The sequence below is a fragment of the Vigna umbellata genome, chromosome 1, assembly GCF_029865625.1.
Source record: "Vigna umbellata cultivar VRB3 chromosome 1, Vumbellata_1.0, whole genome shotgun sequence".
NCBI classification, from domain to species: Eukaryota; Viridiplantae; Streptophyta; class Magnoliopsida; order Fabales; family Fabaceae; genus Vigna; species Vigna umbellata.
In genome coordinates this window covers 93,125,429-93,136,919 of record NC_142165.1, presented here as the reverse complement: position 1 = coordinate 93,136,919, position 11,491 = coordinate 93,125,429, and the positions used below count along the sequence as shown (strand labels likewise).

The following is an 11,491-nucleotide window of genomic DNA, read 5'->3' as shown; positions in this document are numbered from 1 at the left end:
TAGTAAGAGACTAAAAAAAGCAAAATAACCGATATTTGTTCTTTTTCTTCATACTTATTAACTAATTTAGGTTTAATGTCTCAATAGATCCCTATTTTTCTTCCTACTTACTAACTTATTTTTTGGCGTCTCAATTGGGTCCTTATTTTTGTTAATTTGATGCAAATAAATTCTTTCCGTCAATTTCATCAACGGCGTTAATGAATGTGTGACGTGGCCTGAGGACAGTATTGACACGTGTAAGGCCACGTCACACATTCATTAACGTCGTTTGATGAAATTGACGGAAAGAATTTATTCGCATCAAATTAACAAAAATAAGGACCCAATTGAGACGGCAAAAAATAAAGGGACCTATTTCAAATTCTGAACAAAATTAGGAACCTATTAAGACATTAAACCACTAATTTATACAAGATCTTCTTGTTCCTCTAATCAATCTATTTCATACTTGGCTCACAGTCTAACATTTCACAAAGCATATAGAAAATTCAAATGTTTTTCTTCATTTTCTACCTATTATTTCTTCAGTCTAATTAACTGATATGTCACTAAACTTTTTATCCAAATTTCTTCACACAATGTGTTTCCAAACTGGATTGGTAACCATTCAGAGTGATAGTTGAAAATATATCATAAAAAATAATCTTTTTCAATTGATCCACTTCAAGTTTTATAATTTTTTTATTTTCATTCTTGCACTGAACGAATGATTTTTTCATCTTTGTATAAATGACCATAACTTTTACTGTATTCAAGAGACAAGGAAATATCTTTTCTAAAAAATTCATTTATTAAAATATGTTAATAATCCCATCTGTAGTATTTTATTTTAAAATCGTTATTTTCTATTTATTAAAAAATGTAAATCGTGAAAGATAATAATTAAATAAGAATATAATGATGTAGTTCGATTTTACGTTAAAAAAAATGTTTTCAAAAAACAGCAAAATGGGCTTTGTACGATTGGTCCAAAAGGCTTAAATGGACCTAGAAAAAGAGTTGGTGTTGGTCGCGAAACAGAAGACGGTGGTAGAGATGGAGCAGAAGAAAGAGACGATGAGGACGATGAGTGAGGAAGCGAAAGAGAGAATTTCAGAGAGATTGTCACGTTTGGAGAACCTTTACTTTCCGCGCGCGCTCGAATCCACTGTCTCTCTCCCTTCTCAACGCAAAGCCATTTTCCACGATCTTCTCTCAAGAGACGTTGCTCTTTTCTTAGGTATGTTAACGCTCACCTCTCACTTTGTTACTTTTATTCGTTCAATTCATATATGCGTGTCTCGATTTTTCCCTGCTGTAATAAAATCTCAATTAAACCCTAACCTAGGTGAGAGACGAGGTAATGAGTACCTTAATTGTATTTATTGTTGTGTTATGTGTAGAACGATACGGTTCCCAGCTTACGTGCAATGAACTTACTGAATTTGACGCGATGAAAGACGATTATGAGATTAATTGGCACATGAAGCGGTTGCGGAGCATAATGAGCCCGTCGGAGGAGGAGTTGAGGATGAGGTCGGTGACGGTGAAGAACCGGAGGCGGGCTTATTTGGATAGATTGGTGTGCGGTGGGCACTACTTCTCTGAGGATGCCATGAGGGAGAGAGAGCCGTATCTGCATCATGAGTATGTGGGCAAGTTTCAGGACCAGAGCAGCAGAGGCATGGCAAGGCCGGGGGAGCGGTGGTCGGAGACTCTGATGAGAAGGTGTGAGGAAGCGGCGCTGGTTGCAAAAATTAGAGGGGAGCAGCAGAGGATGGGTGTGCCGGAAAGAGACTGGGTTGGTAATGAGAGATTTCAAGAGGAGGAGGAGGAGGAGGAAAAAGAGGAGGAGGAGGAGGAGGAAGTGGATGAAGAGAGAGGAGGTGGTAGCAATGGACAGCCTGTAGAGGTACTACTCTTTAAACTATCAATCATGTGTTTATTTGTATTTTCTTCTGTTTTGACCAGTATATCAGTAATATCCTTGGAGAATTTGGTTTTTAATTGACCTCAATGGTGTTGTGTGGTTCGCGTATCCCACTTGGTTGGATAACAAGGCTATTGTTGTTCTTGTTTAATCGCATGTAAGTAAAATTAAGATGGAGAGGAAAATTACAAAGGAGTATGTGGGTGTAAAAGGAATCCTCCTAAACGAGAGAACGAAACATTTAAACATTAAATGAACCATACTGTTGAGCAGCATAGGTTGTTCATTGCCAGAAAAAAGTTAGCTTTGTTAATTCTACCAAAACCGTGAAGAGCTAATGGCAGAATATTTATCCAGGGACTTACGGCACACTCAAATTGCCCTGAATGAGGAATTTATAAAGCAACCTGGCTGAACAATTTAAGAACAGTTGGCTAACAATTTCTCAACATGAACGAGACCCTCTTTTTTATAATATCATAATCTATCTATCTTGGATTGTATCGTCATAATAAGTAAACAACTACATCTTTGTCATTGTCTTCTACAGATACTGGATACACAGATTTAGACTGCACGTGTACAAATTTAGTTTACTAAGTTCATGAGCTATAAAGATCTTAGATCTTTGTGTTGTGTTTGACACCGAAGCCTGAACACTTTTCCTTCCTTTTCCCCTCAGTGACTAGTGAGATTGTTATACCAGTAATCAGTTAAGTCTCTTTAGTTTGGTGCATACTCGTTATTATCTTTTGGTCCAATGCTCTTGAGGATATGGCTAAATTTGTTTCACGCCACATTTAGAATTGATAATCTGCTTTTGCATATTCTGATTTTTATTGATTTAAAACCCTACATCATCTTGACTCAGAGAGAGAAATATCACTCATGTTATTTAACTTTTTGTTGGTCTCTCTAAATAATATGAATAGCAATCAATACATATACTTGTGCCAATTAGCAAATCATTTGGGCATTGAATGTAAAAAAATATTTTCTGATAATTTTTATTCATGATAGGTCCCAGGAAATTATAGAATGAGTTACATAGTAGTTCGAGAATTAGTTCAGTGGTGATAGTTGGAAGAGCAGGGGGCTTATAACCTAAACAGATGGGTTAGGAGGGAGATTCAGATGGCTTTTCTACATATTATGAAATTAATTAGATTTAACTTATGAGTAATGTATCAATTAAGTTGCAAGCAATTATTTTCTAAAGGCTATTTTTTCTTTAGATAACGGGTTAGGGTATCTGATGCATAATTTCAACCGCATGTCAGTATCTGGAATCCACTTCATGGTACTATTTTCTTCATTTGATTTGACCCACGTAATTGTGAATTAGCTGACAAGGACTGATCTTATATGTAGTAACTTCGACTGTTCTTTTTATGATGGTCACTATTAGCATATGTCCAGAAATTATGGCAATCCAGTGATAACACCGGGTATTGAAGACATTGAAGCAATGAAGTTTTTTTTGCGTTTGTTTTTGGATTATACCCCTACGCTACTATATTATATCTCTTAGTTGAATTCTTTGTTTTGAATAGTTTGACTAATAATGAAACTTTGTATTGCTTTCGGATCCAATGCTTCTAATGGTTGTGGAAATGCGGAGTTTCGTGTATGACAGTTACTATATGTTTTGTGGACGTGAATAATTATTTTGTTGTTTCGTATTGGCAGAGACCGCATAATGGGGCTGATGTAAATTATGATTCCTTATCCAATCCGGACAGAGTTAGTTTGGAAGCAAGTGTATCTGCAGAAGAACTGGAAGACAGGATGGATCAATTCACGTACATTATGCAGCAGAAGTTTCTTTTAGGGGAAGATCAGGAGCATCTTGATTACTCTAAAATAGATAATGACGAGACCCTTGACGATCATTGGCAGAGGGAGGCCAATATTGATGCGGAGGAGAGATATTTTGCCGATGACTAAAATATGGCTTCATACTATTACTGGGTAATGGGGGAATCAAACGTGCCTTTCTCCACCATGCAATCTACCCTCTACTTAAATGTACTGCTCATCTGTATATTCTTAATATAAACGCCTCTTTGATTTCATTCTTCAATACGGCTGTCGTAGGAAGCTTGGTATGGGTCGCGTCTTGCAATTCCCGCAATTTCTCACCATCTTTTGCATCGCCTTTGTGCTTAACAAAATCAATACTATATACTAATATTTATGCTAGGAACAATTAACATTTTATTCAATATTGTTAATATTTTTTATGAAAGGGTTTAACTAGTGTCCACTATTATGGAACACCGTTTGATGTCTCAGTCTAACAATTATCTCCCGCTACCTGAAAATACAAATACAAACTATTATCATGAAAACCTAAAAGATGACAACCCACATAATTTCTAGACAAAATGTTACCTATTATAAATATCATAGTTTACCAGTGTGCACAGGTATCACCTTAATATACGTATATATCACCTTAATATACGTATGAGAAGACATAATTCTAACTTTAGAAAATAGAAACATACATATTAACCGTCCAGTGCATAATTCTTACCATCAACGGCATGTCCAGAACTACCATGTTAAAATCATCAGTATTGCGACGAATAAATCAAATTAAAACCAGTTCACCTGTATAATATTTGGAGAAGCAGGTGATGCATACGCTACGCGCATTAAAAGCTTCTGAAATTAGAAATTCATTGATAGAGCTTGATGAAATAACCTTACTGTACCAGTGCACTATACTGATACAGAATTCAACAATGATTTCAAGGTGCACAGATTAATTTGAACACACAAAACACCTCCCAGCCAACTCCAAAGAGTAGTATTACCCATCAACAACATTGATAGTAAATGTTTTATTAAGAATTACGCACTTTAGTAAAAGTATTTTTTTTTAATTCTTAATTTATACTATAATTTATTTCTAGCCCTTACAAACATATTATCATCTAATAATAAATTGCCATGCATGATAAAGTTATTGATTTAGTGGATATAAAAATATTTAAAAAAAACATAATTAGTAATGATTTTGTGAGAATAGTGAGTATAAAATGGGAGGTGGATGCAATGGAGAGAGGAAGCGAAAAAAGGGGAAGAAACATGGTGTACGTATGTGACACGGACGCAATAAAAGAAAGAGAGGGGCCCCTGGGAAGAATGGCTGGGCAAGTAGAGAAGAGACACGTAGACGCATATAGAAGAGAGAGAAGTTACTAAAAATGAGATTGTGAAGGAGTGGGAGGAGAAGGATCTGGTATATTTAATTAATGAAAGAATGAAAGTAATGATCATGGTGGGTGTTCTTGGAGAATGAAAGTGAAGATGAGAGAGAGTTAGAAGGCATAGATTAATTAGAATAGAGATAAGAGAAGAGAAAAGAGGAGGGTATGAATGATTACAAGGGAAGAGAAGGAGAAAGTGTTGTTGTTCGGAAGCGAATCAAAGATAAGACGCAGCACCCACAACAACAACAACTACAACAACAACATAATCACCGACAACCCAGTCCTTCCACTGCAAGGCCACCCCAGTTTCACCGTCGCTCCGTCTCCCTCCCTAACAATCAACACGGTTTTCTCTTTCTCCTTCCCACACACGCATTTCTTTCCTTCTTTCTTTCCTTTATTCTACAAACACATTTCATTTTCTCCAATCTTCCATGCCAAACCTTTCATGCTTCCGTTTTCAAATTATGGAAGCCCCATCATTTAAACATTCATTCTTGCTCTTGAAAATGAAATTCAATGGGACGTCGGAAGCCCTGGGACAAGAAAGTAAATTTTGGAGAGATTAATTCATTTTAGACACCAATTAAAAACTTTAAGGGAGTTGAAATTTTTAAAATTTAAGTACACTAATTATTTATAATTTTATAAAAGAAAAAAACAATAATCTACGTTTTTCATATATTTTTTATTTTCTTCATATTTCTTTTATTTAAATTCTATTGGGATATTATTGTCTCGGTTTTATCATGGCGTTATCACTTTATATTATTGTTGCACTTTGATCAGCCATTTTTTTTTGTTGAAATTCATTATGATTATTTTTTTAATGATCATAGTTAACGAGAGATTTCTTAGGGGATATCAAAATGTTTCTGGGTGATAAAACTTTTTTATATTCATTATTATTTTCAATTGATATCAACGCTTCGATTAATATTGTTCGTACTTTTTTTATAACAATAATCATGATTTTTTACTAGTGTTATTTACACCATTTTCTAGTTGATATATAATAGTGGTTATTTTTGGTACATTATTGGATTTATTTACCTGCACTGTTATTTCTCGATTGATCTTACATTTTCAATTGAAGTTTCTTTATTCTAATATTGTCAGAAATAAAATAAAATCTAAAGTTGCTGGGATTTTATCCATCTAATGTTGACCAAAAATATTTTAGCCAATCATGACAGGACTTTTTTTTTACGTTAGTTGGAAGGAATAACCTTTATCAAATGTTTTGAAGAAATAATACTAATTAAGGTAAATAAAAAATCAACATCAGTCGAAAACAACCTAGATTGATATTAATCAAGAAAAATATATTATATAAACTAAAGAATCTTAGCAAATTTTAACCGAAGCTAACATCGACTAAAAAAATCATATTTTAAAATATTGAATATTATTTACAACTCAAGTAAATTTTATATTTAGTAATAATTAAAATACTTCGTTTAAACAAGAAAATTGAAAGTGAATAAATACGAATTGTTTTATCTAAAGAAAATATTAAAATAATTTAAAAGGAAAGAAATTTAAATTTAGTATATTTGAATTTCCTAAAATGTTATGAAATTCTTTAAATGCTCACACTACCTTGGTTTTCTGCAACTTTTTCAAAACTGTTCGTTCTGTAAGATAAAAAGTAAAAGGAATAGAAAATATGAAGGGTGAAGTGAACCTATTGTCTGCATGGCAATGTTATGGAATTAATTGCAATAGATCCTTATTTTTACGTGTATTGGATGCAGAGGAATCTGAAACAGATAACGAAGGATCTGAAGTTAGTGTTTCAGAAGGGGATGACTCATGCTGGATCTCATGGTTTTGCAATTTGAAAGGAAATGAGTTCTTGTGTGAAGTCGATGATGATTTTGTACAAGACGATTTCAACCTCTGTGGATTAAGCAGTCAAGTGCCTTACTATGATTATGCATTGGATTTAATTTTGGATGTTGAGCCCTCCCACGGTAGGGCATATTTTTTTCTTACTTCAATTCATTTTTTGAGCGATGAAATTGAAAACAGTTGTTGCTTCAACTGCATTCTGATTAAACTAAGGCAAAAACTTCCTCCATTGATAACCTCTTTGGTATTTGCTTGATTGACTGATAGTGTGGTTTGTGGAATTATTAGGAGACATGTTCACAGAGGAACAGAATGAGTTAATTGAATCTGCAGCGGAGATGCTTTATGGTCTGATTCATGCTAGGTACATTTTGACAAGCAAAGGAATGGCTGCAATGGTATGATTTCCTAGTTACCCTGTTTTTTGATGTTTTATTGTGGAAAAAGATGGCTCTGATAAATGGCATTGTGATAATCTACAGCTTCACAAGTTCAAAAACTTGGACTTTGGCAGATGTCCAAGAGTTTACTGCTCTGGACAACCCTGCCTTCCAGTTGGGCAGTCAGATATTCCTAGGTCAAGTAATGTAAAAATATTTTGCCCCAAGTGTGAAGACACTTATTACCCAAAGTCCAAGTATCAAGGTAGTATCCTTTGTTGAACTTGTGTGAACTATTTATCTTGTCTTGTCAAAGTTTATGTTTTGTTATTCTTCCATCTATATATACGGTTTATCATTGCCTTGTTGAACTTGTGTGTTTTGGCATGTGATTGTTGAATTGTTGGGGGAATGATATCCCCCATTTCATATGAAAATTTCCTGAACTGTATCTAGACATGGATGGAGCTTATTTTGGAGCTACGTTTCCTCACCTCTTTCTGATGACTTACGGGAATCTGAAGCCACAAAAGCCATCACAGAACTATGTACCAAGAGTTTTTGGTTTCAAAGTTCACAAGTCCTGAAGCTGGGTGGAATTTCAAGCTTTCAAACTATGTACCAAGAGTTTTTCCCTTTGTTGTATTTCTTTAAAATGCAGTGGATTTTGAGTTTCTGAAATGAGTATAGTCTAGATATACGTTTTTGTAAACTGTAAAGATATATGCAGGCACCTACAACAAGGCAGCTAGAGCTTAATTTTTCTTTCAGTTTCAAATTCAGTCTGCCTTTGTAAAGCTTTTTCTGATAGAATTCTCGATCAAGTACTCCAATGCACTTTCTTATCAAATGTATTCATGTCGTTTACTTATGAAATTGATTCCTGCTTCTTGCCATCATTCCTTTCATTTTCATTTTGGTCTCTCCCCATCGCATTATCCATTTTATCTCTATTTTTTCTCTCTTTTGTTCATATTTTTCTTATTTCATATTGCTCTTTTCATATTACTATGCCCTTGCTTATTTATGTAACTTTTACTTAATACTTTTATCAGTGGACTTTACATGAATGCATTTGTGCTTCAGAATTTGATATTTTCAAGTCCATCTACTCAAATTCAAAGGTTAATTTTGATATTCCCAAGAATGTCAAAGTATTTTAGATCATGGATCTTAATTTACTTTTTTGTAAATTTCATTTTACCGCAATTTTTAAGATCTCTTTACTATTTTCTTTAATCAGTTCATTCACTTAGTACCATAACTTACATTTCCAACTCACTATATCTCATATACCTGCATTTTTTTTTCTCAATTTAATCAAATAATCACATATCTCAATTCACACTCTTTTATTATAGTTTCACATTTTCTTAAACATGTCAAAATTTGCTTTTGACTTAATTTTTATTTATATTAAATTATATATATTTTATATAAATATTGAATGACGTATACATATTACACCGGTAAGGAAATTGAAAAAATCTAATATTTAATATGTAAAGATTTAGAAAATGGTATTTTAGAAGTGATAGTGGTTTAAAAATAATGAGACTCAATTATTTTAATATTAAAAGGTTTTAATATAAATAGTTTTGTGAAGAACGAGTTTTATTATTTTAAAACACACAATCTCTAGCAATCATTTTATTAGAGTTCTCTGACTTTTCTATGAGTTCTCATCTCTTGTTCATTTATTTGAAGACCAAAGATAGCCTAAGTGATCCTCACGGCAAGATCGTAAGTTGGTTTTCTGCTCCTTTCTTTAGTCACTTTTGTTTTTCTTGCATGCTAGCTCTTTGTTTTGCATGTGAAGTTTGAGTCTTTTATAAGACTCTCTGCTGATCAGTAGTCCTAATGGTGTACCATGATCGTGTTTCTGTGGTTCGTAGGAATAGATAAAAATTCCTCTATGTTGGAGCTGTTTTAGGCTTTCTAGAGCGGTTTGGTCTTTTGGCAGGTAAGGAAAACTAATATTTGCTTTATTGTGTTAAGAACTAAGAATTTATGTTTGTTAGGTTGTGAGAATGATGATTGATTGAATATGTTATCATTTGAGTTATTAATAATTGTGTTTCATGAGTGAAGTTGCATTATTGATGAATATTGTTGTGAATGATTGTGAATTGGTACTGTCTTAAACTTTGAATGTTGTTGTTTTGGAGTATTAGGAGGTACAAATTTGTTATAGAGTTGATAATAGTAAAAAGGGACTGTTGTTAAGTTGGTTTTTTGTCTAAATTGAGGTTTTGGTAGGTGAATTTCTAAAAGAGTGATTGGAACTAATATTGATGGTGGTGAGCTCTTTTTAGATCATTTTAAACTTGACTATAACTTCCAATAACCACAAATTTGATGTTGAATAGGTAAGTAGTTGTTGAGTCTGAGTTATTTTTGGCCAATCTTTAGAGGTTTTAATAGATGAAAATTTAAAGGAGTAAGTTTGTAGTAAAAGTGAATGTTTGGGGTTTGTTGTTGAATCAATTGACTTGTGTAGACCTTTAGTTTGCTAAATTCTTGTTTATATGTATAGAATTAGTTATATGTATTGGGTTGATCTAATGTATCTTGTTTATGACCAATTGAGCAAAATAGTATTTAATTTTATCCATAAACATGTTTTTACATCAATCTTAGTGTTAGAGGAGTCAATTTTATCATTTAGATATGTTCAAATGTATTTAAATTAGAACATGTTACTAGCATCTAGTATGACGCTAAGCGGTCTTATTTGATCAAAATAAAAAGTCATTGGACTCTAAAACATTAAACACTACTTTTACAATGGAGTTTGACCGATGAGCGCTAGTCATGCTAGCTGGATGAGTAGTGTTGAATTTTGAAATATATTAGTACTTTAAAACTTGTTTAAAATATATTGAATTATAATATGATTTATTCATGAGATTATATACGTGGTCGAGTATATTTTGAAAAAAGTTTCATGAAAAAATCCTTAATGATTGTTTCCAGAAGAAAAGATAATTGATCATAAGCTTGTATCTTTTTCTGATATTTTTATTTTAAGACTTATCGAGGAGATATTTGATCTGTATTGGATGGTTTGGGTCATGCATACATAAATTGATTGCTGCAAGAAGGTTATGAGAAGATTGAGAGTGAAATACGGAAGAGGGGGTGAATGGTATTAAGATAAGGAGGCATGGAAGATATAGAGATAAAAGGGATAAGGACAAAGGTTTGGGTTATGTAAGGCCATGACTAAGATTATTATTGGCATATATGGATAAGAACAAAGTAAGGCCACTCAACCTCAACATAGATTGCTGCACAATCATACACATCTCCAGATTCCACCCCCTTTTTTTATTTCTTTATAATTTCAATCTCATTTGTTGCAATGTTATCTTCATAATTCTTAAGTTAATATAATTAAATCTTTCTGATACTGACGTTGCACTACTTTTGTCGACATCATAGTTTATTGTATCAACACGGAAGAACGTGGGCACTGTTCCACATCGACAAATTTAAAAGGGTATGCTGTCATTGTCAAATCGCTTCATTCCATCGCTTTTTTTATTACCACTATTGTTATTCACATTTGAGACCAGACGAAAACCATAATCAAATTAAATATTTAGAATATGATAATCCAATGTTTTGCATTTTATATCATCTCAAAAATCGTAAATATATTTTATGGGATTAAAAATGAGCAGAAGAAAATAAATTGAGTAAATGAAAAAGAAAATGGAAGGTGGCGTTTACGTAAATATAGGTAAAGCATATGATCGATTGGTCTGAGGATCAGAGTTTGTTTCAAATTCAGGATTACCAATCAAAAGCTGAAACGGAACCTGCGTGTGTCTGAAACAGCAAGCCACGTGGGCAGTTTCAGTACAGTTATCGTTGCTACCTGCCGATACAGTTGCAGTTTCATTGAGAACATTTTTGCCTTCAATATGATTGTGTTTTACGAATTAACCCTCATCAGTTTTTGAAAACAGAGAAAGATTGTTTTTGTTCTGTAAATTTAAAATGAGTTAAATACCCTAATAGCTCAACTTAAAATTAAAATTCTTTTTTTTATTTTGATGTTTTCTTTTTAAAATTTAATGCTAACATTTAAATATTTATATTATTTTACAAGTTTTCAT

At 33.0% G+C, this 11,491-nt stretch overlaps 2 protein-coding genes across 2 annotated transcripts; both read left to right on the top strand.

Annotated features, from left to right (window-relative positions):
- The first annotated feature begins 1,009 nt into the window (after positions 1 to 1,009).
- Positions 1,010 to 3,995, top strand: LOC148206830 (coiled-coil protein). Its single transcript, XM_088104802.1, has 3 exons — positions 1,010 to 1,222; positions 1,386 to 1,894; positions 3,602 to 3,995. The coding sequence occupies exons 1-3, from the start codon at positions 1,039 to 1,041 to the stop codon at positions 3,857 to 3,859; spliced, it is 951 nt and encodes a 316-aa protein (XP_087960928.1). The 5' UTR covers positions 1,010 to 1,038; the 3' UTR covers positions 3,860 to 3,995.
- A 1,015-nt stretch (positions 3,996 to 5,010) lies between these two features.
- Positions 5,011 to 8,266, top strand: LOC124844904 (putative casein kinase II subunit beta-4). Its single transcript, XM_047321925.2, has 5 exons — positions 5,011 to 5,479; positions 6,891 to 7,109; positions 7,276 to 7,385; positions 7,470 to 7,635; positions 7,824 to 8,266. The coding sequence occupies exons 1-5, from the start codon at positions 5,296 to 5,298 to the stop codon at positions 7,952 to 7,954; spliced, it is 810 nt and encodes a 269-aa protein (XP_047177881.2). The 5' UTR covers positions 5,011 to 5,295; the 3' UTR covers positions 7,955 to 8,266.
- The last annotated feature ends 3,225 nt before the right edge of the window (positions 8,267 to 11,491 follow it).

Excerpts from the sequence above, each read along its gene's own strand:
- LOC148206830 (XM_088104802.1), top strand. The coding sequence starts at position 1,039 with ATGGAGCAGAAGAAAGAGACGATGAGGACGATGAGTGAGGAAGCGAAA. Across the intron at positions 1,223-1,385 it reads AGACGTTGCTCTTTTCTTAG|AACGATACGGTTCCCAGCTT; the intron begins GTATGTTAACGC and ends TGTTATGTGTAG. Across the intron at positions 1,895-3,601 it reads GCAATGGACAGCCTGTAGAG|AGACCGCATAATGGGGCTGA; the intron begins GTACTACTCTTT and ends TCGTATTGGCAG.
- LOC124844904 (XM_047321925.2), top strand. The coding sequence starts at position 5,296 with ATGAATGATTACAAGGGAAGAGAAGGAGAAAGTGTTGTTGTTCGGAAG. Across the intron at positions 5,480-6,890 it reads CCTCCCTAACAATCAACACG|AGGAATCTGAAACAGATAAC; the intron begins GTTTTCTCTTTC and ends TATTGGATGCAG. Across the intron at positions 7,386-7,469 it reads GCAAAGGAATGGCTGCAATG|CTTCACAAGTTCAAAAACTT; the intron begins GTATGATTTCCT and ends GATAATCTACAG.